Raw genomic sequence first — 26,069 nt, forward strand, 5'->3', positions numbered from 1 at the left:
TGTGACAGCTTTGCTTTTCTTGTAGCAACACCATATATATTAATTTAAACTATTAACTTTCCCTGTTTGTGTGTTCGTGCTACTTAACAGTGATGTTGCTGCTGGCTGACTACATCACGTGTCCTATGCTCTGAATATCGGCTGGCGAGATCACGTGACATGAGCTATGACTGGCTTACAAAAGCGCATCGCAATCTTGATTTCAGTGATTTGGGAAGTAACATATGGTGTTTGGTGGAATTCCAATGTATACTTTTGCAATACGAAAATACCCAGCATGCATGTTGCTGCACATGAAAGATATTTCCAAATCTTGTCTTTTTCCCTGAGTTTCGTTTTCTATTGTGCCAGGAAATTCTATGCCCATGTATAAAACCATAACCATTCAAAGGATTGATAAGGGAAAATATACTATCAATTAACATGGAGGAAGTGTATTTTTATCCGTGAAAAATCCGGGAATTTTTTTTCCTTGTCCGCGTATACACCCTGCACAAGAACAAAACATTGTACAGATATCATACGTATGTCATTTTGAAGAGAAACCATGAAAGTTCTCTTTTCATGTGTACCGTGCAACGGTTCTTTCGCGTTCTCGTCAATACGGTACCAGAACGTTTAAGTTCTATCACTGTAAAGATGGAAGATCCGTGATTCGGAATGTCAGAACTGTGTAGTAAGTAGTGACAGGCACACTTTAAACCATCGACTCTCGGAGACTGATTTTAACCGTGTTCAACCTAATGGTAAATTATCGAACTATTTTTCTCTGAATCATACAGTTTGTGGGAAAAGCAGTGAGAATAATTACTTTTGGAAACCTTTTATCAGACAAAGCCTGTTATAACAATAAACTGTTTCGCTTAATAAAACGGCCGCCAGCCCAGTGTCCACACAAAAAGATGAAGTCAATTTTCGACACTGAATAAATAACTGCTTTCACTTACTATGTAACTGAAAGACAACCACTTAATTTCCATTTACTTGGGTCATTTGGCAGTAAGTACTATTAATCCCACTTTCTGTTACTTATGGAATTTACCACTATACTTCAGTAATTATTTAAAGAAAACACACACATGTTTCAACAAGGATACAAAAAAATATTAAACTTATAGCTATTATTCATATGACCAAAAGTATTATTTAACACGACTAGATTTCATTTCTTTAGGACTTTTATTTGTTAACATTTAACTAACACCAATATTTGTCTGGCTTTCTTTGACATGGAGAAGCAACACGAACAAATTCTGTTAAGATTGTTGCAGTTAAACAATTATGTTATCTTACTTTCAAAAATGCTATTGAAAACTTATCCTCATGGTCACGCAAAGCGGTGGTTCTTAAACCGATATGTGCAAACTTTAGTATTTAACAATGATTTTCAGAATTTACTACCAAAACAATACTATTGCCAGTAATTTACTATTATTCAAGCTTCAATAAACATCAGAACACTCGGAATAAATTCGTTTAGGTAAGGACCCTACTGAGGTAAATGAAATTGCTAAATTATGGTTAAACACTTAACACTTATATTCCACTGATTGAAGAAGGATGGTTCATACTGTGATACACTTCTAAGTAAAGTACTTTGCCTGTTACAGTTGTACTTGAAATATTACATAATTACATACAAAATATGTTTTAATACATTTATTCCACCTACATCAAAGAGGTTATTTTTAACAGATAAACTGCACTTAACAAAAGCTTACTCTCGTTATAGTATTTACTTAATTTTTCAAAATTATTACGGAACAAAAAATTTAAAATATACAGATTAATGGCAGTATTATATTTACAATAGCATTACAACTGCCACAGCGTATTTTGGTAATTTGCCGATAGTTGGTGCTAGTCACAAGCATGGTGAGTTGAGGTATGTTGTAGTTTGACAAATGGGAAAGTGAACAGGCATAAATGTTGAATATGGGATTCAAAGCATCCACACAAATGCATTGAATTTGAGCGTGATTCCCCAAAGGTAAATATTTTTTTTGCCTTGTCACGTCGAAAACTCTACAGGCCATTCTTCTTTGTTGAAAGCACCGTCACTGGGTATTCCTACTTGGACATGTTTCAGCAGAATGGGGCTCCACCCCATTTCCATCTTGAAGTTTGTGGGTACCTGAACACGGAGCTACTGCATTGGTGGATTGGCCGTGCTGCACAAGGGGACAGCTGTTTCATGAAATGGCCTTCCTGATCACCAGACCTCACTCCATGTGAGTCTTTTCTGTGGGAACACATTAAAGATCTGATGCATGTACCACCTCTACCACGTGATACAGCAGAATTCTGGGAGAGAATACGGGAAGCGACTGCCACAGTCGACGATGCCATGCTAGGATGGGTATGGCAAGGTATCAATTAACCATACTGACATGTGCTGGGTCTCTCATGGTTCACATATCAAATGTTTGTAAAAAACAAAAACTTTCACAGTCTCTCTTCAAAGTGCAATATGTATGAGACCTGTACAATGTTTAGTTCTTTTGCAATAAATAATGATTGAAAGTGTTCCCGAACTTTATGTACACACTGCATGTGACAACCAGGAACTGAAAGAAGGTTTAATTACTCCAGCTTTTAGTAAATCTGAGGCATTTTTGTCTACTGCAGGCTGCAAGTGATAAGATATGCAATATGGTTTCCAGGCTATTGGCTTGGTATCATATGTAGGAATCTTGTGGTACATTAAGAAGTTTGACAGAAGTTGTTTCTTTTCTTCAGATGAAGTTGCAAAGTCAGCTAGAATGGGGTACAGTTGACAATGAGTATATTTAACAAACAAGACATTTATTTGTATGCCTGTATTGATGAGGAAGGTAGAAGTTCTGCTGTTCATTTATCTTGCAAACTTGAGCAATTCCTATCTCTCTTACTGGATTGGCTTTGCAGAAGGGGAGCAAGGAGCAGTGGCAGAACTGCTCCCATTCACATTTCGCGTATTCACTTTCCTTCGAGCACCTCGTTGACCTACTTGGTTAGCTGACCAGTGCTGTAGAGATGGACAGTTTTCTCTCTCGTGTCTGATTTTTCTAAAACAAGCACATGCTGGTGCCAAACACTAAGGAGCCGTGTAACTTTTTGTCATTTGCAACGAGTGTAGCACACTTTGGCAACGAATGCACATCAAGTGGGCTTTATCCCGGTGGATGATTAGACGAATTGTTGCACCTCCTTTGTGAGTTGTGTAGCCTAACTTAGTGTACTCAGTGTACTTCACCTTGTCACGTACCTGTGGTGTCAATCCTGCGAATGAGTGAATCTGTAAGCAAGTTTCTGATTTCCTGAGTGGTATCTCATTCCTTTCATTACTTTCTGTTAGTACATATGTACGACAACACACAACTCTTATTCGGTCAGAAAATCACTTGAAATCCTCTCCAGAATTTTGATATTTGATGGAAAGATTGTCCTGATAGTAGCTGACTGTATTTATCTCTGTACATATCCTCAACGCATTCTGCAAGGATGTCAAATGCCTTGGTATTTCTCAGCCCTTCCTTGAATCTACATAAGCATGGGCCACTCCTTGCAATTTCGTGCTGGTACTCCTATAAACTTTTCGTCAGTCGATGGGGACAGTTTCCCTGTATCCATTACATTTTGTACTACTGTGTCAACGTTTACACGTAGTTTAGAACCGCCTATGGGAACACAGAAATAGGGAAGTTAGGCTAGCTCCAGGCACAGTGCTGTTTCGCAGCATCACATTTACACACACACAAAAATTGGATAGATAAAAAAATCCAGTCACCAAGTGATGGCAGGAGAAAGGTTTTACTTATGCAAGCTTTTGAAGCCAATGGCCCCTCCTTCCAGGATAAAGATTGAACGGGTAGGGAGAGGGGTGAAGGGAAGGGAACTAGAGATGTCTAGGGAAAGGGGTGGGGTTCTGAAAAGTCACCCAGAATGCAAGGTCAGGGGAGACGTAACAGATGGGATGATAAAGGAAGACACCAACCGTTGCTTGGTGAATGGATTTTTTAGCTATACAATTACAGTATATTGTCAGGAATTGATTATTTTGATTGTTACGATTAAATTGTTCATTGACAATTGATTGGGCAGCAATCCAGTGGCGATGCCCGGTGTCGAGGTGGCATCGGGACATCATAATCATGATGTGGCCTCGTGCGACCACGATAGAGGAGGCAGACGAGGTTGAATTTCCTTGCCTAATGGCAGTGATGTCAGCGTGGCATTAGGCCTGGGTAGACTGTGGTGGGCAGCTTGGGCTGACTGTGCTAAGCACTTGTCTGTTGCACCGCAGCATGGAGCCGGACTGTCCTGCATGATGGATTCTTACATCTGTTCACGGCTTAGTAATTTGTATGGGGCACCTCAAAGCTGAAAGTTGGTCAAATTTGGCATCTCACTTCAGATGCCAGTTCTTACACCCACTTGGGGGTGTCGTCAGGATTGGTTAGCGATGTGGACTTGTAATCAATATACGTAGTCATGTTGGGAAAAGGAAACTGTATCAGTTTATTTGCTCATAGGGATTACATTGTGAGAATTGTCAGGAGGACAACAGAAGGTAGTTCCAGAACCATCTTGGAGCAGAAGGTAAAGGAGCCAAGGTAAAGAAACTGAGCCATTTAGTGTTTGCTATAGGTGGCGGTTTGGAACATAAGAGAGAGATGTTCTTCAGCTCTGATAGCAGTCAGTGTCTAAAGTCAAGTGATCCTGTGGCATTATTTGGTTGGTAGGTAGGTCTTTACAGTGATGATTTATCCTAGTCCATCATGAACTGGCCCATTGTTGTATCAGCAGCAAGGCGACAGACTGAATGGGAGCCCATTTGTAAAATGAAGTAATAGTAATTTCTTGCTTACGGAGACTGGAGTAGCACCTTGCAAAGAAACTACTTTCCAATAACAGTTTTAGCCACGGATGTGACATTTCCTGAGCCTTTTACACAACTATTGTGTAAAAATGGGTGTTTGCGAGACTTTAATATGGTGCATCATTTAAACTATATATTTTCAGAATGAGATATTCACTCTGCAGCGGAGTGTGCACTGATATGAAACTTCCTGACAGATTAAAACTGTGTGTCCGACCGAGACTCGAACTCGGGACCTTTGCCTTTCGCGGGCAAGTGCTCTACCATCTGAGCTACCGAAGCATGACTCACGCCCAGTACTCATAGCTTTACTTCTGCCAGTATCTCGTGCTTCGGTAGCTCAGATGGTAGAGCACTTGCCTGCGAAAGGCAAAGGTCCCGAGTTCGAGTCTCGGTCGGGCACACAGTTTTGATCTGCCAGGAAGTTTCATATCAGTGCACACTCCACTGCAGAGTGAATATCTCATTCTGGAAACCTCCCCCAGGCTGTGGCAAAGCCATGTCTCTGCAATATCCTTTCTTTCAGGAGTGCTAGTTCAGCAAGGTTCGCATGAGAGCTTCTGTAAAGTTTGGAAGGTAGGAGACGAGATACTGGCAGAAGTAAAGCTGTGAGTACCGGGCGTGAGTCGTGCTTCGGTAGCTCAGATGGAGGAGCACTTTCCCGCGAAAGGCAAAGGTCCCGAGTTTGAGTCTCGGTCGGGCACACAGTTTTAATCTGCCAGGAAGTTTTAATATATTTTCAAATTACAAAAGTATAAATATGAAAAACACTGAATGTGACACTTAAGTTTTGTGAACGTGTAAATTAACATGGCATCTGGTATCTTTTAACATAACATAGATCCCAGCCCAGCAAGACATGTTATTTGTCCATAAAAACATGTCAAATCTCTTCCTCATGATGAGATAAAGATGTTCATTTAAAAATATTTTTTAGCTAGTTAATATATAAAGTACTCCCCACTGTGTAATATTTGCAGAAATGACGAAAGAATTGTCGGCTTAGGACATCATCAAAGTGTGACAGATATGGAACATCTTCTCCTGCTACGAAGGGGTTATTTACTTATTGGGGTTGTGGCTTGGCAGTGTTTTGTAAGGCAGAGAGGAAGAGGCACTGTCTGCAATATCAACACCCAGAATAAGCTTAACAAGGCTAAGGAGCAATGTCACTCTCTTCTGTGTTGTTATGAGATTCAATTTGAAAATGTTGTTCTCGTTAATGAGATCTGTTTACTCAATGTATATGAATGTCACATAAGAGTAACAAAATAAAAAAGAGTTGTTTAAAAGGCAGTTATGTTATTTTGTGGCTTGAAGACTAGAGAGCTGTCTTACAGCCCTCAATCCTCTGCAGATGGAAACAAAGTCACATGACAAGATGTGGTGGCAGTGCATAGCAAATTTGTTAACATGGAGAAACTACAAGAAGGTAACTGACTTGAGGTAAATGTTTATGAGTAGCATCAGGGTGACAGATCATTGAAATGTAATGTGTCTTCTCAGCTCAGTACAGCCATCCCTCTCTTTTTCACTGCTAAATTTCACTACCAACAATTCGTGCTTTGACCACAAGCTTCATTCACAAAGTAGTAAAAATAATATGGAATAACTATTAAAATAAATGTGAGGGTTACCCAAAAAGTGAGGCACTACATTTGTTTGCCTTCAGTAATTATTTATTGAACACAACGATAAATATACAACAGAAAGAATGTTGTTTATTCTACATTCCCTATACTTCCACACAATTGCTGCCCTTTTCTATGGCCTTCCTCCATCGAGACACAAGGGTGTGTGTACCCTGTCAGTGCCACTCCTTGTTCTGGTATTGAAGCCATTTCTCCACTGTAAGAATCACATCTTTGTCATCCTCAAAATGTCATCTACAAATGTGATGCTTTAATGGGACGAGCAAATGGAAGTTGGAGGTGCGCTAGGTCAGGGCTGTAGGATGGATGAGATAATACTGTCCAACCCTGTTTAATGATGGTTCTGAAGTCCTCAAACTTGTGTGAGGCCGAGCGTTATCATATAGAATCAGTCAATCACCTGGGTTATTATGGTGACAAAATCATTGGAAGCCCCTTTTGGGTTTGGTTAATGTGTTCACATCTGCTTCAGAAATATTGGTACTGTGTCTTGGCATCACATCAAAGAGTGAGAAGATTTAGTTTCCTTTCTGAGTGACAGCTTCATTGACAAGTGCCAAGTTGTTCTGCATTGGTCTTTGTGAATGAGCACATCAGCAAGCTGTGCCTGGTCAAGTTTGAAAGCCACGAATGGGCTCCCTGAATGAAGCAAATCTTGGAGCTCTGCCGAACCAATGTCTCGTAATGGCCTCACTCTCTTTGCCCAGTGACTAACAGAACTTCTGTCTATTGCAGATGCTCCATAAACAGGATGCAAGCAATTGGGAATATTCTCAAAGGTTCTATTCTTTGCTGTGAGAAGTTCAATGACGACACGCTGCTTGTAGCTTACATCATATAGAGACACCATTTCAAAACATTGCTATAGGTATGATACCTGTCAGAATAAATGGGATATTTGTGTGTGCAATTTGGAAACTTCAAATAATGTATATCTTAACTGTCACATTCATACAATTTTTGCTGATTGAGAAAATATGTGGTACATTATTTTCCAGGCAATCTTCGTACTTTCAGTTAGCATGACACCCTCTGTTCGCTGCTGTGTACGGTGGCGAGAACCTGACCAATTGGGTGCAAATTTGATTTACGTGCTAGCTAAAGTGCTATGTGCTGTATTTCATGTTGTGTTTGTGTCCTGCAAAAAAATTCTATTTAACTGATGCTCCACTTTACAGATCTCACCAAACTGTCTCATTGTTGGTACAGTTTGTTACGCAAAAATATTGAGAACTCTGATGCCAGTGGATGAAACAGTACCTATATTCCAAGTTACAATTGAAGACTGCTTCATTATTATGAGAAATACAAATTTTTGATGCTAAAACCAGCCAGCTTTTGTTAAATATGAATGGAACGAATGCTTCAGGGCGAGGTGAAGAAAACCGAGAAAGGCACTATGTTGCACCTTCATATTAGGCTAACAACTCTTACGGTGACAGATCTGTATATTTAGTCTTATTCACAGTCCTGGGCTCTTATTTCTAGTGTGATGATGATGAATTATGTTCATGCTGACACAGCAAATAGTTTATGTGTGCATAGGATGGCAGGTCTCAGTTTTGAAATATTCTGAAGGGGTAGCAATACCTTTATAATTTGATGGGAAGCAACTTCCCATGCAAGCAGGATATGTGGACATTGTCAGATGTCTGGTGTTGTGCTGAAGACATTTGGTCCTCACAAGGGGAAGGTCTTGGAATGGCCAACCAATTTGAGTCATATTTGGCAGGGTGCTTGTATAAACCTAAAACAGAGGACTGAGATATTTTGGCTCAAAAAGCTCCCCCATCCTTATATTTGAGGAAACCACTCCTAATTGATCGATTCAAATTTGACGAAATCAATAGGTACTTGAAAATTGGGTGTTTTCATCATGTGGGGGGTGCTGCTCAGCATATTCCCATTTCGTAGAATCGAAGAAAGACACTGAGTATGCCTATGGTAAACACTGTTCAAAAGAACTGCCACTGACGTAGTGATCAAGGCATGTGGCTGAGGAGAAGAGAACATATGTTTAATTTCCAAATGCATTCTGCAGTTTTTTCATTAGTATTTTTGCTGTATTGAATCTAGTAGGAATAGGAAAGTGAAAAGGTAATCAGTGAAATATAATAACAAGGTAGGGAAATAAATTTCTTTAATGACTTGGATTAGAAAGAATTATAATTTTAATCCTGGTTGCCCTACAAAGGCTCTTTCACTCACTGTTACATGCCTTCACTTACCTTTGAACATCTACATGGGTGGTACTTGTCATATAAACATTTGAAGCAAATATGCTTGTGACACGAAGAACATATAATGAAAGCAGCTTTCGCACCACCACATCATTCATTCTGAAGATTTGGCAGAAAACTGATTTGGGTTACATTTAAAAATATTTCGTTTTTGGGAATTACACTGAAGTGCCAAGGAAACTGGTATAGGAATGTGTATTAAAATACAGATAGATGTAAACAGACAGAATATGGCACTGCGGTCATCAATGCCTGTATAAGATAACAAGTGTCTGCCACAGTTGTTAGCTAGGTTACTGCTGCTTCAATGGCAGATTATCAAGATTTAAATGAGTTGGAACGTGTTGCTATAGTCGGTGCATGAGCGATGGGACACAGTATCTCTGAGGTAGTGATGAAGCGAGGTTTTTCCATTTGACCATTCCACAAGTGTACCTTGAATATCAGGAATCTGGTAAAACATCAGATCTCTGACATCGCTGTGGCTGGAAAAAGATTCTGCAAGAAAATGACCAATGACGACTGAAGAGAATTGTTCAATGTGACAGAAGTGCAACCTTTCCTCAGATTGCTGTACATTTCAGTACTGGGCTATCAACAAGTATCAGCATGCAAATCATTCAACGATACATCATCAATATGGACTTTTGGAGCTGAGGCCCACTCGTGTACCCTTGATGACTGCATGACACAAAGCTTTATGCCTCGTCTGGATCCGTCAACACCGACATTGGACTGTTGATGACTGGAAACATGTTGCCTGGTCGGATGAGTCTCATTTCAAATTGTATCAAGTGTATAGATGTGTATGGGTATGGAGCTGGCCTCATGAGTCCATGGACGCTGCTTGTCAGCAGGGGACTTGTTCAAGCTGGTGGGGGCTCTGTAATGGTGTGGGATGTGTGCAGTTGGACTGATACAGGACCCATGATATATCTATATACGACTCTGATAGGTAACTCTTATGTAACCATCCTTTCTAGATTACCTGTATCCATTCATGGCCATTGTGCATTCTGAAGAACTTGGCCAATTCCAGCATGACAATGTGACACCCCACACATCCAGAATTTCTACAGAGTGGCTCCAGAAACACTCTTCTGAGTTTAAACACTTCACTGGTCACCAAACTCACCAGACATGAAGATTATTGAGTGTATCTGGGATGCCTTGCAATGTGCTGTTCAGATGATGTCTCCACACCCTTGTGTTCTTACTGATTTATGGACAGCCCTGCAGGATTCATGGTGTCAGTTCCCTCTAGCACTATTTCAGACATCAGTCAAGTCCATGCCATGCCATGTTGCAGCACTTCTGCATGCTTGTGGGCCCCTACATGATATTAGGCAGGTGTACCAGTTTCTTTGGATCTCCAGTGTAATTCTAATGCATACCACGCATGCAACATCACCTAAAAAATTGGTGCTGAAAATTGATCATGAATTATGCTATGAATTGTTGTGGAATGTGGATAGTTGTGAAATTCCTGCTGGATTTCCAGATGTACATTGCAGTTTTGAAACCTCCAAATAAAGTTCTGTACCACGGCTCATTGTAAACTAGCATAGCATATTAAGCTGTCTGTGGTCCCTCGTGACATTTGTTTTCATATGAGGCTTTGAATTTTAATTTTTCACCAATCCAAGTTGTTTGAGAAATTTATTTACCTCCTTGTTATTATTCCTTAATAACTGCCATATTAACCCTCCTTTTGTTACTAATTTCAATAAGGAAAAGAAAGATGACAAAAAAATCCAGCAGACTGCATTTCAGAATTGAACACAGGTTCTCTGCTCCCCAGCCAGATGCCTTGATTGTTGCATCAGCAGTACTTTCATTGAATAGCATTTACTTTACGGGTACATAAGTGGCAGTTGTAATAGTTTCTTTTGCAAATCCCTAGGAAAAAAGTTTGCTTCTGGACACCACCTATGATGATTAAAAGTGTTCCATTTTCAATTGTATATCGATCTGGTCAGTTTTGAATCAAATTCACATCATGAACTGTAGGGATGGTGTTCTCAAAACTGATCTTCATTTTATGTTGTATAGAAGCAGGCTGCCAAATATGAGCTGAATTGGTTAACTGCATTTGTGGCCTTCTCCTTGCCCATGTTAAAAATTTACACTTTACACTGCTATTTTTGCATTGTTGTGAAGTACTGATCAATTGGTGGTAAAAGGTTTCAAAGAAACCATTGAAGCTATAATACTACTTTAATTTGAAAACCTTTTGACAGTGTATGGTTTCTTTAATTGATTACATTTAATGGGTTTCATATAAATGATTTCCTTTTTCTTCTGTGATGCCATATGTAATGTAGTTAAGAGGTATATTTTCGTTTTCATAGTGCTGGAACAGTGATATAAGCCGTTTGATACTTCAAAAATAAGCTATTGGAAAGTGATACCAAACTCCTGAAAAATACCATCAAAATTGGCAGAAAGTAATACTAGAGTTGGCAGAAAACAGCAACAAATAGGCAAAAATAACTCTGAAATTGACCATAAAATAAAATGGATTTTTCCTGTCTCTGCTTACTGTTTGTTAGACAGACAGACATTATTTCCACGACATAATACTTATATCTTTGAGATTGTGTTCTTCGCAGTTGTAAACCATTGTTTACACCTGATTCTCTTATCTTGAATGTGCTGCCATACAGTGTATGTTCAAGTACAGCGTGTACATAAAATCAAGGAACACTTTCAATTATTTATTTAAACATTGTACAGATGCCATACATACTGCATTTCGAAGAGAAACTTTTTGAAAGTTTATTTTTTTCTATAAACATTTGATATGCGAACCATGAGTGATCAGGTAGATGACAATACGGTAATCAAATTCTTGCCTTACCCATCCCAGCATGGCATCGTCGACTGTGGCAGTCACTTCCCGTATTCACTCCTGGAGCTCTGCCACATCATATGGTAGAGGTAGTACATACGCAAAAGAGTCACACAGAGTGAGATCTGGTGATCGGGAGGGCCATTTCATGAAACAGATTTCCCCTTCTGTAGCATGGTCAAGCCATCGATGTGACTGCTCCGTTTTCAGGTACCCAGGAACTTCACGATGAAAATGGGGTGGAGCCCCATCCTGCTGAAAGATGAACAGAGAGTCCAATCTCATTTGAGGCATCAGCCATTGCTGCAACATGTACAAGTAGGAATTTCCAGTGACAGTGCTCTTGGTGAAGAAGAATGGCCCATACAATTTTTGACGTGACAAGACACAAAAAACATTTACCTTTGCAGTACAGTTTCAGATTCTTTGTTCACCATTGACCACCTGAGGTGGAATAGGCAATTTAAATGGATATCATATAACATTTTCCGTGAATAGTACCTTAAAGCTAAATGAGCTTTGCAAATAGCGCCCATAGATGATAACATACACCATAACATAAGATAAATACTTTCAGTGACACCACATAATGAAATCCTTAAAAATTAATGTTGATTGATTTTGTATTCATAAATTCTGTTACATTGTAAAAAGGATTGATTAGTAACCAATTTAGTAGCTTGCTCTTGAAGCTACTTATGTGATCCGACCGAGAAGAAAATGGAAGTTTATTAAATATTCTTAGACTATTGATTAGATGGGAATTCGCTGTTCTTGTCAGCCTGTGCCTAGGTATGTCTAATTTTGTTTTGCCTCTGGTATTATGGTGGTGCATGTTTTCCCCCATTTCAAAAACTGCTGTATTGTTTTTTTTGCTTACAATTCTGAGGCGTATATATAAAAATTAATAACGGTTAATATTTTCAGCTGAATGAACAGTGGTCGGCAGTGCTCTGATCTACCAGAATTGCTCATTGGCCTTATCACTTTCTTCTGAATTTTTAGAAGTTCAGTGATGTGAAGAGAGTCCCCATATCAGCAGTCCATACTCTATCTGTGACTGAAAGAGTCCAAAATAAATAACTCATAAATATTCTCTTGTCACCAGGCTCCTCAGTTTCCACATTAAATACGTAACTCGAGACAATTTTGCGCAGGTGTGGTTGATGTGTGTTTCCCACATTAACTTAAAGTCTACATGAATTCCTAGAATTTTAACTGCTTTCACCTATACCTCTTTTGACAATCCCAGTGTAATCTGTTGGTTTTTATAAGGATTGCAAAGCAGTGTATTGGGTGAGAACCAATTTAGTGCTGCTTCCATGTCATCTTGCAGAACTGATATGTTGTCGTGCTGAGCAAACAAAGTTGTGGCATCAGCATAACCAAATAACAAAAGTGGGGATACAATGAGGTAAATCATTGACTGCAGTTATAAAAAAGAAGGGCCTAAGGACAGAACCTTGTAGGACTCGTGTCTTAACTTCTAGCAACTGTGAGTCTCTGTTTCTGACATAGGCAAGCTGCTTCCAATTTTTAGGTATGATTCAATTACTGCCAATGCAGAATCTTGTATGCCATAGAATTTGAGTTTAGCAATTAAGATATCATGAGAAATCCAGTCTAATGCCTTACTTAAATCACATAAAAGAAGTGAGGCTTTATTTTTATTCTCAAAGGTTGTTATTACTTCATTCACAATTGAAAGAACAGCAGTGGTGGTATTTTTTCCCTTGCGGAAGCCAAATTGACTATTAGAGAGTAAGTTATGCGACTCAAAGTAGTGATTCAGTTGGTTATAAATAAGAGATTCAAGTATTTTCAAGAAAATGGGAACTATTGAAACTGGTTGGTAATTTTTGAGATCATGTTTGTCCCCTTTTTTATACACTGGGATAACTTTTGATATTTTTAGAGTTGTAGGATAGACTCCAAACTTTTGACACCTATTAAACACACATGGTCCGCCGCTCGTGGTCTCGCGGTAGCGTTCTCGCTTCCCGAGCACGGGGTCCCGGGTTCGATTCCCGGCGGGGTCAGGGATTTTCACCTGCCTCGAGATGACTGGGTGTTTGTGTTGTCCTCATCATTTCATCATCATCCAGAAAAGTGGCGAAATTGGACTGAGCAAAGATTGGATAATTGTACGGGCGCTGATAACCACGCAGTTGAGCGCCCCACAAACCAAACATCATCATCATCATCATCCCTATTAAACAGAAAGGCCAATGGTTCACTAATTATATGCACTGTTTTTTTTAATTATGTAATTGGACAACCAAGAGCAGTCCATGCTCTTGGGAGTTTGAGAACTTTGCCACTACCTTTGTAATCCAAGTGGGTGCGATTGTCCTCCATGTAAATGTATTGTTTGCAGGTTGTTGTTGCTTAAGTAGATCACTTGCATTGGTGGTTGTTTCAATTTTGTTCCTAATATAACTTACAGAGTCCATGAAAAAATGATTAACTTTATCCGGGTCAAGAGCTATGCGATGCTCATCATTCCTGCAATGCTCTTGTGCAACAGCATTCCATGCAGCTTTGCACTTATTAGGAGCCCCTTCAATGTATCTTTTGTATGCTGTTCTTTTTGCCATTCTAAGCTTAGTTCTGTAGGTTCTCTTACATTCAAGATATGCTTTGTACAAATCATCTTTCTGCTCCGTTCCATCTTTATGAGAATTTTTATACATGTGGTACAATGATAACATATTTTCCCTCATATTGGTAAGTTTATCTGTGTACCACTTAATGTTTTTCTTTATAGGTTGGCTTTTAAGATTGATTTTTATAGGAGGAGAACAAGAATACCACAATTCTAAATAATTTTTAATGAAGCTCTTAAAAGCAGTTTCAGTTTTATTTATTCCCACTTGACAATTATATATACAGTCCCACTTAATATATCCGAGTTTCTGAGTGAACTGGTTTACTACTTCTTCCTTCTGCCCTCTAACCCACATTACCTTTTCCTTAGCATTGGCACCTATGTTTGGGGAATACGCTCAAATTCAGTGCATTTGTGTGGATGCTTCATACCGTAGATTCGACAGTTGTGCCTGTTCACTTTCACAGTACTGTGAAAAGTTACTTGGTTGCTAAAAATGAAGTGTTCAACAATGCCATACCCACCCCATTCACTTGTTACAACTGTGAATAAATCTCAGAATGCTTGTCTTTGTTGTTGCCATTGACGTTCTGCACTAGCTCCAATTTTAATGGTTTCATAGACAGCTTCTGTAGCAGGACTTTCCACACTGTCATTGGAGTCATTTCCAGTTCGAAGGATGCACGATGCGCCGATTTCCTAGGACTCCTTATGAATATCTCTTGTAAGTGCTCCACATTCACTGCACTCACACTAGGATGTCCGCTTCTCTTCGTCAGGCACAAGCTACCTGTCATAAGGAATTTGTTGTGCCGGTGGTACATGGCCTTTCTTGTTGTTAGCTTCTTACCGTACTTGGTTCTAAACATAGGGGGAAAAAAACTTTCCGTGTTTATCTTCGAAATGACATATGTGTGATATCTGTACAGTGTTTGGTTTCTGTGCAGTAAATAATTGAAACTGTTCCTAGACTTTATGTACACCCTGTATTTTGAAATCTCCTATGTTGGCAAACATATAAGTGTTATATCAAATATTGATAGAAACTGCTTACAAAGCATAACACAGACGAGGAAAACCTAGTCAAGGAAAACATAAGTTTTTTTTGAAACTGGAGTTATATTAATCTGCCAAAAGAGAAGAAAGTAGCAATATTATGAAAAGGAAAGTTACCACTCACTATAAAGCAGAGATGCTAAGTCATAGATAGGCACAACTAAAAGCCTGTCACAAACAAGAAGGTTTGGCCAGTAAGGCCTTACTGGCCGGAAGCTTCTTATTTGTGACAGTCTTTCTGTTGTGCCTATCTGTGACTCAGCATCTCTACCATACGGCGAGTGGTGACTTATTTCCATAATATTGTTATATTCCATCCTGGATTTTCCTTATTTGAAAAGAGAAGACAGGTTGGATGAAACAATGCATACTGAGATTAAATAGAAAAAGTTCTCAAGAGTTCCTGGAGCAAGGAGGAGGTGAACAACTCAGTAAGAGCACTTGTTTTTCCTTTCATTCTTTCCATTTAATTTCAGTTACTATTCCTGCTTCTGTACTTTCTTCATTGGAAAGAACCCGAAAAATGGCGCTGTTATACTTCACTGTGTATGCCTGTATCTACAGCTGCTTGGTAAATAAAAATTATATCTAATGTTATTTGACTGCAATTCTGTATGGGGTGTAATTTTTGCTAGCAGAAAAATATATAATTCCAGTGATACACTATGGCCGACCACTACTTATATGTAGGAGGTGAAATTGCCAGTGCTGCTGATTGTCACTCACAAAATGAGGGGGAATGAGGAAGGGAGATATCTCATAACTTTGATGTTCCCCAAGGAGGAAAGATTGATAGCTTGGGGATGATTGGAAGAGGTCCCTCAGACATTGGGAAACTAATGAATTCGAATTTTTTTTTTCGCCCCATACACTTACAAGTGTCCATCAGCAGTACTTGAAATTCCACCTTCTAAAGGTAAGTACTGCCCACCCCATCTGTCTCTTTGTAATTTTATACACAGTTCAGTCACATTAATGTGAGCACTGCCTATGTTTTATATCAACATGCAGTAACCGCTCACAGACGGCAGATGCCAGCATTAGCATTGGAGTATATATAAAGTGGGTCAAGGGGTGATGCAGAAAAGAGTGCAGATGTTGTCATAATGCTGAAACAGAGCTATTTATCGGACATCATTGGTTTTTGGGCCAAGTGTAGAAGCATTTCCAAAAAGGCTAAGATTGTAAACTGTTTACATGCCAGCGTGGTGAAAGTATACTGTGCACGGCGAATTAGTGCCATCCAAAACCGGCATGCAGGCAACTGTGGTGCAAAGATATGTGTGGGTGAATGAATATGCAACTGTTGAGCAACTAAGCGGCCAGACGAACCAAGGGGCTACCAACCGTGTCTCCTCAATGACCGTTCAACAAATGTTGATGCATATGGGCCTCTGCAACAATGGTTTGGTTCATGCACGTATTCTGGCTGCTGTCCATCATCGAGAAAGGCAAGAATTTGCATGCCACTGAGTGGCAGAAGATGGCCTTTTCAAATGAATCGTGTTTTATGCTCCATCAGACAGACGGCTTTTGGCATGTATGGCACTGCAACAATTGTTGAAGGCTTCAGGCCGGTGGAGGGGGTTTAAGGTGTTGCGAATATTTTTGTGGTCTCCCGTGGGTGATTTCATCATTCTGGAAAGCACAGTGGTTCAACACAAGTAAGCATCAATCCTTGGGGACCACATCCACTCATACGTGCAATTTATTTTCCCTTGGCAAGATAGCGTCTACCAGCAGAACAATGGAGTATGTCACACACTTCGTAGTGTAAGTGTGTGGTACCACGAGCACCAGAGGGAGTTCACTGTGCTCATGCTCCCCTGTCTCCCCCTACCCGCTCCCTGCACCCTCCTCTACCCTAAGGCTGAATTCAAAACCCGGTTGAGAATATGCGGTGACTACTTTGATACTGTTTTTGCCACGAATCTTTGGCCCTCGGCTGTGAAACATAGCACACTTGGCCACGATAGTGGATCTGGAGTGGGTCCACATCCCTGTTGGTACCTTCTGGAACCTCACTGACACTCTCCATGCATGTCCTCACTGTGAAAGATGGCTATTTGGGCTTTTGACAGGTGGTTACAAGTAGTTTTGGACCAAGCGGCTTCCTCAAGTTAGTTTTACTATAGATAGAATACTTGGGCAAATTCTTGTGGTTTTGTTCACAACAATTTTCTTTCTTGTTTTGTTCTAGTGGCAGATTGAAGGATTTGTTGAGAAGTACAAGAAAATGAAACACAGGGCAGCTCTTTTGAAAGGCAGTTTACATAAGGTAAGGTGGCATAAACCATCTTTTTAAACACAAGAACATGATAATGAAAACCTATCACCATTATGCTTTACAGTGTGCTATTATACTCCGAAATATACAGGGTACATCCAAAAAGTTCGATGAATGGTCTCAGAAAATAAAGACAATGAGAGTTACAAAGTAATCACCATTAGCTACAACACATTTGTGACACTAATTGTAAAGCTATTGAAAACTGTTCATAAACACTTCTTGTGGAATAGTTTTAAGTAACGTGGTCATGCGTTGTTGGATTTATCGCATCATTACAGGAGGTGAGACCGGGTGCTACCAGTACGATCCAGAGACTGATCGACAGACATTTCCCTCACCTCCCTCAGATAGAAATTCATGATAGATCAAGACTTTGCTTTTGAAAAAAGCAATCAACATCCTTTAATCTTGGATTTTGACAGAAGACTCTTTTTGGGAGGTGGGGAAGACAACAAACATTGTGCCACGGACTGTCACTCGGTCTCAGGATCTTATTGGTAGCACCAGGCCTCATCACCTGCTATGCCACAGATATGCAACGGTGTGTGACCACAGTGCTTTGAGCGATTGCACAAGAAAATTTGTTGACAGTTTCCAACAGCTTTACAACTGATGTCAGAAGTGTGTTGTAGCTAACAGTGGTTACTTTGAAGGCCAAGACTTATTTGGTGCACCTCTTCTTGTTTGTCTTTTCTGTACAGATCTTTTTGTTTTCGTATAACTGCTGCAGTCTGCATCCATTTGGCTCTGCATGCTGTTGTCAAAAATTGTTCTCCCTTTATAATGTTACCCCTGCCCCCTCCCCTCGAACTTCCCTCCATTACAAAATTGAAATGTTTTTCTGGTGACCTCCTCCTCAGTATTCACCAACTGGGATATCCAAAAGGGAAAGCATTTCTCCTCCAGAATATTATCCCCAAGGGGATGCCATTATCAAGCTGTATAGTATAGGTGGTTAATAGTGATGTGTTGTGTTGATTGTAGCAAAATTGGGAGTTGCACATGCTCCTAATTTAGAAAATTAAAAGTATGTGCTCTGAAACACTTGCCATCAGAATAATTCCTAATATGAATGAAATATTTTCATTTACTTGTGGATTTGTGAATGTTTTCTAAGGCAGTTAATGGGCAATGAAAAATGTCTACACCCAAAATGAGATTATTGAAGAGTTACATGTGAAACATGGACGATAAATAGTTTGGACAAGAAGAGAATAGAAGCTTTCGAAATGTGGTGCTACAGAAGAATGCTGAAGATTAGATGGGTAGATCACATAACTAATGAGGAAGTATTGAATAGGATTGGGGAGAAGAGAAGTTTGTGGCACAACTTGACCAGAAGAAGGGATCGGTTGGTAGGACATGTTCTGAGGCATCAAGGGATCACCAATTTAGTATTGGAGGGCAGCGTGGAGGGTAAAAATCGTAGAGGGAGACCAAGAGATGAATACACTAAGCAGATTCAGAAGGATGTAGGTTGCAGTAGGTACTGGGAGATGAAAAAGCTTGCACAGGATAGAGTGGCATGGAGAGCTGCATCAAACCAGTCTCAGGACTGATGACCACAACAACAACAACAACATGTGTCTCGTCACCCGAGAAATCTCCTGTCTTAGCCTTTTTAAGAAAGTGGGGACATTGACCACAACCAAACATTCTCTCTCTTCAATCATAACTTCCTCACAATCAAATGTACCACAACCATAATATAAGAAGAAAATGTGACCCACTTAATGATCTGATGAATTTTTCTGTAGTACAGAAATGTGTGAAATAGAACTAGCACTGAAATCTTTTAACTTGCTTGGAAGTAATAAAGATTCCTAAGAGATAATAACACGTTATTTGAAAGTAAGAAGAAGAAAATTTTGTGTAATAATCATATTGTTGTCTTACTTCATTTTTAAGGCAGAAAAATTTGGAATATAGTCTGATTTGTTCAAGTTATGTCCTTCTGGTTTTGTTTGTACATGATTAATAATGCATTCTATGTTATATAATTCATAGAAAAGTTCTTTAAATTTGAGAAATCCAATGCAATGTTAATGTAATCAGGGAACAGTGTTATATGATTTGTAATAAAGTCTAATTTTATATTTATTTTTGATTGACGTTTATGTAATACTAAATTAAATTTTTTGAGAGAGTCCACCTCCGGATACACACACGCACACACACACACACACACACACACACACACACAACTATCATCTCCGCATGCTAAGACTGATATGTTTATTTCTGTATCTTCAAACTAATCTCACCACTTCTCTTCACCATCATTGTATTTTCCTGCTCCTGCCTGCAGCAGACATATAGTCTCACATATTCAGTGGCATAAGTTGCAAGATCCCTTGCCTTTTGATATGCTGAACTGTAAAGTGTCACACAGCATAACAGGAAAGGAGAGACAGTACTGGCAACGTACTATATGTTTACAACTATATGTCTACACCATAAAACAAGGAAGGAAAAGAGCAATTCACAAGAATCACAGCCAGTGAAAACATTGCTCCTGATGTGCACATTTTTGTATGACATGATGTGGAGTTGTAAATGGATTTAGTAACTGATCTGCAATTTTATTTGTCCCTCCTACAGCATTGTAAGCTTTTCACAACTGACACTTGCATTTCTACACGCATGTCAAAGTAGTATTAGTGAATGGAGATAATACAAACAAGAGTTGAGATGCCACAGTTCGAATGTATTAGACTTTTCTGAGGGATGTTCAGTGAATCACTAAGGAGCTGAAAATTGCATCCCCAGACAAGGATAAGACAAAAACTGGAAGCATATTTGTTTCTCAGTATTAACATGATTTTATGTCTATATGAGAAATAAGTTGTGTATTGTATCCAACTGTCAAACATTTAAGTAAAACAAAAACCACTAACCAATTGGTCTAGTAATAACAGCGTTTCTGTGTTGATGGGCTGGACTAGTGTGATCCTGTTTTACACCCTTTATTACGAAGTACTAGATGCCACTGAGGCCAACCATTCTCGTACCGGCTGTGTGACAGTGTTCACCCATCGGCCCTGCCAGGTGCCAGGAAAGTGACTACTGGTTGGTGGGCGTAACACTGATCATTTTCTTGAGAGGTGAAGATTTCATTCTTTTTGTCACCTCTACGAGTTTCGAAACTGTGGTAGACATAACAATTAAAATGTTATTTTAAATGTAAGATGGATATAAGCTAGCTGTCACGTCATTCGTGCTTTCTGTTTATAGTCCCCATACATTAATACCAACAACTAAAAATGTTGACAGTGAATAGTGAACCTTTACTGCTGCAGGTAAGTGATAAAAAAATTAAAGTTTTTATCAAAATAATTAATGATAATTATATGATAGAATGTTCAGATGTAATACAAACACGTATCATGATCTGAAGCAACAACTCAGAGCACAGTTTGTGAACAGTTAACAATATAGATCAACAAAGGCAAAAGTCAGTTGTTCATGTCCTGTCCTTATCATTCTTATGTTACATTTCCACATATTGCTCACTGTGTGTATGCTACCACAAAGAAAAATGCTTTTATGACCTTAATGTGCTGAATTGAAAGCAAATACTACAAAGATACTATTGTGATCATGTATTATTTAGAATCTTGAAAAAATCTGATTAGAAAGAAAAGAAACAGAACTGTGTAGCACAAAAAGAATTGCTTGAAGCCATCTACTCACAAATGGCTAGAGACTTTCATTTCCTATTTTTTGATAATGACACAGAAACTAAATTTTGTTTGTGACACAGTTTCCAGTTGCTGTGACAACCATCCGTGGACATTGCTTAGCTGCAACTTTGTATTGTGCATTTGCTCTCTCATTGACGGAAGCTCGCACTATTAGTGAACACCAGTTCTGTGGAAAGTTGTCCTGTAATGTATGCCAAAATAAATACTATAATTGATTTTGAGTATCTATTCCTTGAAGTCAAATTGATGACCACTCTCAGATCTCTGATAAATGTTTATTACCGGTAAAAATAACCCACAATCCGAAACGGTAGTGTGACAGTGTTGATGTAAACACAGAGCATTTCATCAGATGAAGAGTGACATATTAACATAACCACAGTATTCCTGGTGCTTACAGTTTGATACATCCAGTTTCCAGGAATGTAACCCATGTACACTGTCTTTCATAATGTTGACACAATTACACAACCCATATGCTGTCTTCTGAATGTTTCCAAAAAGTTAAAGGTAATGCATGTCACTGCAAAGACTGTAGAAAAAGAAAAGAAAGATGTTAATGAAGATGTTAGGTGGACTGACTTTTGATAATATGAATGCAGATAGGTTAATCATGTGAGAGATTGCCACTGACTGACTACTTTGGGTAGGATTGGTCTTATAAAGGGTGGTGTAAAGATTTTTGCTGCATTCGGAATCTTGTAATTATTTGAAAATGACTAGGTTAAGTTTTACTACTTTGGATGGGCTGTATACTCAGAACAAAATTGGGTTTATGAAATATGTTGTGGATTATTACATTAGAAAAATTCATGCAACCACTTTATTCATCCATGTTAGGAACACCCCAGCTAAAAGTTTGACAGTCATATTTAAATGTATAATGCCTTATGTTAATTTTATTAAGTTTTTAATTAATTACTTTACATATTAATAAAGGATGCCATTCAGTCCACAAAAATAATGTCTATGATAATACACAGGGGAACTTCAGAAGTAAACAGATATTATGACACAAAAAATAATAGTGTGCCTGGTTCCAAATTTTAAGTGTGTATATATTTTAATTGAATTATTTTCCAGTGAATCAAAATACCTTCTCACAGATAATGGAATGAGTGCTTTCCGGTGAGTGGTGTCACTGCTTCAGATTATTCCGCTCAGCTCATTCTAAATTTCCTATCTCGTATAATAGTGAAGTTTTCAGTTGATAACTTTTAATTAGTACAGTACTATGCACCACAGCATCATCAGCAAACAACCCCAGATTGCTGCCTATCCTGTCTTCTAAATCATTTATCTGTATATAGAGAACAACAGTGATCTTATCACACGTACCTGGAGCATTCCTGATGATACCATTGTCCCTGATACTGGATTCTATTACTTAAGAAGTCTTCGAGCGATTCACATATCTGTGAACTTATTCCATATGCTTGTACCTTCATTCAGAGCCTGCAGTGGGGCACCGTGTCAAATGTGTTCCAGAAATCTATGGAGTCTGCCTGTTGCCCTTCATATGTAGTTCACAGTATATCATGTGAGAAAAGGTTGATCTGAGTTTCACACGGGCAATGCTCTCTCAAGCTGATTTGTGGACATAATCTTCTCAGTCTCAAGAAAATTTATTATATTCAGACTGGGAATATGTTCAAGGATTCTGCAACAAACTGAAGTTACTGATATTCGTCTGTAATTTTGCAGGCGTGTTCCTTTACCCTTCTGCCACTTGGGACTTTGTGCTGGACGAGAGATTTGCAATAAATGCAAGCTAAATAAGGGATAATGCTGTGGAGTATTCTTTGTAAAACCAAATTGGGAGTACATCCGGACCTAGTGCCTTATTTGCTTTTAAATCTTTCAGTTGTTTCTCTGCGCCAGGAGCCTGTCCGATGGTCATATGACTGTATATTTGTATGATTTTGCTGCATGAATGATTTCTTGGATATGAAATTTAAAACTTCAGCTTTCATTTTGCTGTCTTCAACTGACACACCTGACTGTTCAACAAGGGACTGAGCAGAAGCGTAAGACGCACTTAGGGATTTTACATAGGACCAGAATTTTCTCAGGTTCTCTGCAAGATCTTTTGCTAAGGTATCACGGTGGTAGTTGTTGTATGCTTTGTGCATAGATCTTTTCGCAAACTTACGAATCTCTATTAACCTTTTGTTGTTGTCATTTTTGTGGTCTCTTTCGAACTGAGGGTGCAATAACCTCTGCTTCCACAGCATCTTCCAAATTTCATTATTAAACCATGGAGAGGCTTTTCCATCCTTTATCCACTTACAAGGTGCATAACTCTCCAGACCATGATTTACAATCTGTTTAAACTTTACCTGTAACTCCTCTACTTGCATCTTACTGGAACTAAGTGACGTTAATTCACTGGCTAAGTGAGATGCTAACAACTGCTTATCTACTCTTATCTACAAGAAACACTCTCCTAGCCTTCTTACTTGATGTAATATCTTTCATAACCATGGTTAATTGCTAGTTATGATTGCTAATCCCCATTTCTATACTGATATTGTCAGTAAGATCTGGCATGTTTGTAGCTACAAGATCTAAGATATTTCCATTGCGTATGGGCTACCAAGCTAACTGCTCAAAAGAGTTTTCAGAAAATGTTTTCAAAATTATTTTGGCCATCTGTCTGTCAGTATCCTCAGCAATGAATCCATAGATATACCAGTCTATACTCAATAGGTCAAAGTCACCTCCAACTAGTATTGCATGGTCTTTCTTTGATGTTTTAAGAACTGTCACAGTGGAATAGGGTCACCACTAAAAACATCCATCTGTTATACGGGACCAGATAACTTCACTGTCGCATTCCACTTCAACCTCAATAGAGGTAGTATTTTTGTCAGCTGCAGTGAACACTCCCCCTGCCTTGGAGTCTAATCTGTCTTTATGACATATGTTCCCTGACTTTCTAAATCTCTCAGATCTTTCCACTTTAGGTTGCAGTGAGCTGTTGGTCTCAAGAATACTTTGAGCATGAGAGCTTTCCTGTAGGGCAGGCAATTCAAGAAATTTTGTTATGAATTCTTTGACGGTTTACTGATAAAATGTTGACAGTCGAAGTTTCTTTAGACCTAAAGTGGTCTGACATCCTTTGCTGCGTATTGACCGGGGAGTGTTCTTCAGAGTACTTCAAACTACTGTCTAGTCAAAAAAAACCTCATGTGCACTTCATAAGCACACTGCTACCTGAGTAGCTGCTTCCTTCATGTAGACCACCCCCTGACCTGACAAAGGGAGTCTTACAAATCCCCAAATCCCCACCAGATAATGCAAGTCTAGAAATCTGCAGTCAAGACAATCACAGAATCAACGAAGCCTTTGGTTGAGACCCTCCACTCGGCTCCAAACCAAAGGACCCAATCACCCCTGGGAACAATGCTGCAAATTGCGAGCTCTGCCTGCACCCCACACTGAGGCTAGCAGTCTTCACCACCACCACGTCTTCCTCCTCCTCCTCCTCCTCCTCCTCCTCCTCCTCCCCCCCCCTCCCCCGGCCACCTGTATGAACTGAGTATGGCGACAGAAATCAAAATCATTGGTGCCAATGTGAGCAACAACTTGCAGACTACTGCACCCTGCATGCTCGAAAGCTGCAGGCAGAGCTGCCTCCACATCTTGGATGAGGCTCACCGAGACACTACCGAATGCACATTGTCTTTCTTTCCAGCCCTGAACAGTGTCTGTCTAAGGGGCTCCACAACGCACCTAATTTTGGAGTTCCCAATAACTAGTAAACCCCTCCTCCTGTGGACCTGCCCATATCCTACTGAAGCAGCAGCCACATATTTACTTAAAGGGCGAATGGGTGAGGCCAAGCGACCGGTCTCCTCATTGGCTCTCCGCCTTGATTGATGCAAATGCATTACCTCCCTATACTCACCCTGCGGTGAGGGTGAATCCACTGCATCATGTACACTAGGAGGTGCCTGGTTAGCAGAGCCCATGGGCAGAACAAGAGGAAGTAAGAAGATCCCAGCTTGCTTTGTCAAAAGCTTACATTTTGACACTGTAAGAAGACTACTGCATCTCACAGGATGATTAAATAAATTTCAGACATTGTTTGTAATACCTTAAAGCTGTTTGTATACTTTTCATTTGATACACAGCAATTAATGTTCCTTTGAATACTCCTCATTGAAGCATTGAGCCTAGATTGAAATGCTTATTTCTTACATGTGTATATTCTGAAGCTTATGTATGATTTATATCCTCAACAGATAGTTTGTTGAAATATTTACACTATGTGATCAAATCACATGTTGAAAACTGCATTCTTCCCTTAGGTGAGAATGGTCTCTTCTACATTTCACAATGATCTTGGTACTTCCTTAAGCAGGAAAGTGTATGAAATTGGTCCATAATGTGAAGAGTCACCCTTATGGTGGTTTTGAAGGTACTGAAAGTTCATTGGATAAACAAGTCAGTCACCTTTGTTCTAATAGCTTACAATACTTCCTGAAGTCTTGCTCAGTGCACACAAAATAACCTAGACCATAGCTGCTGTGCAGATGGCGTGGTTGGGGAGGGCAACAATAGTTATGGAGACTTTGCTGTGGACAACCACAGCATGTTGGGGGAGGTGCAGATCAACAGCTGAAGCATCTGCACAAATGTATTTCTTCCATAGCTTGTCAGCTACAACTACTGAGCCTGTGAATGATAATATCAACTGGTTATGCAAGTATGGCCAATGGTTTGACAAATGTAGATGTTAAGATTAAGTACTGTCTCACTAGAATACTGAAGAAGGACAAACCACATAAACAGAAGATCAGCA

General features: G+C 39.4%; 1 protein-coding gene across 1 annotated transcript in view; it reads right to left on the bottom strand.

The window, feature by feature from the left end:
- Window positions 1-25,236, bottom strand: part of LOC124776177 — a 149,508-nt gene extending 124,272 nt beyond the window's left edge. The window contains exon 1 of the mRNA XM_047251012.1: window positions 25,173-25,236. Within this exon, the coding sequence (XP_047106968.1) occupies window positions 25,173-25,236 (64 nt within the window). The remainder of the gene's footprint in view (window positions 1-25,172) is intronic.
- Window positions 25,237-26,069: the final 833 nt, after the last annotated feature.

This window comes from Schistocerca piceifrons, chromosome 2 (assembly GCF_021461385.2).
Source record: "Schistocerca piceifrons isolate TAMUIC-IGC-003096 chromosome 2, iqSchPice1.1, whole genome shotgun sequence".
NCBI lineage: Eukaryota > Metazoa > Arthropoda > Insecta > Orthoptera > Acrididae > Schistocerca > Schistocerca piceifrons.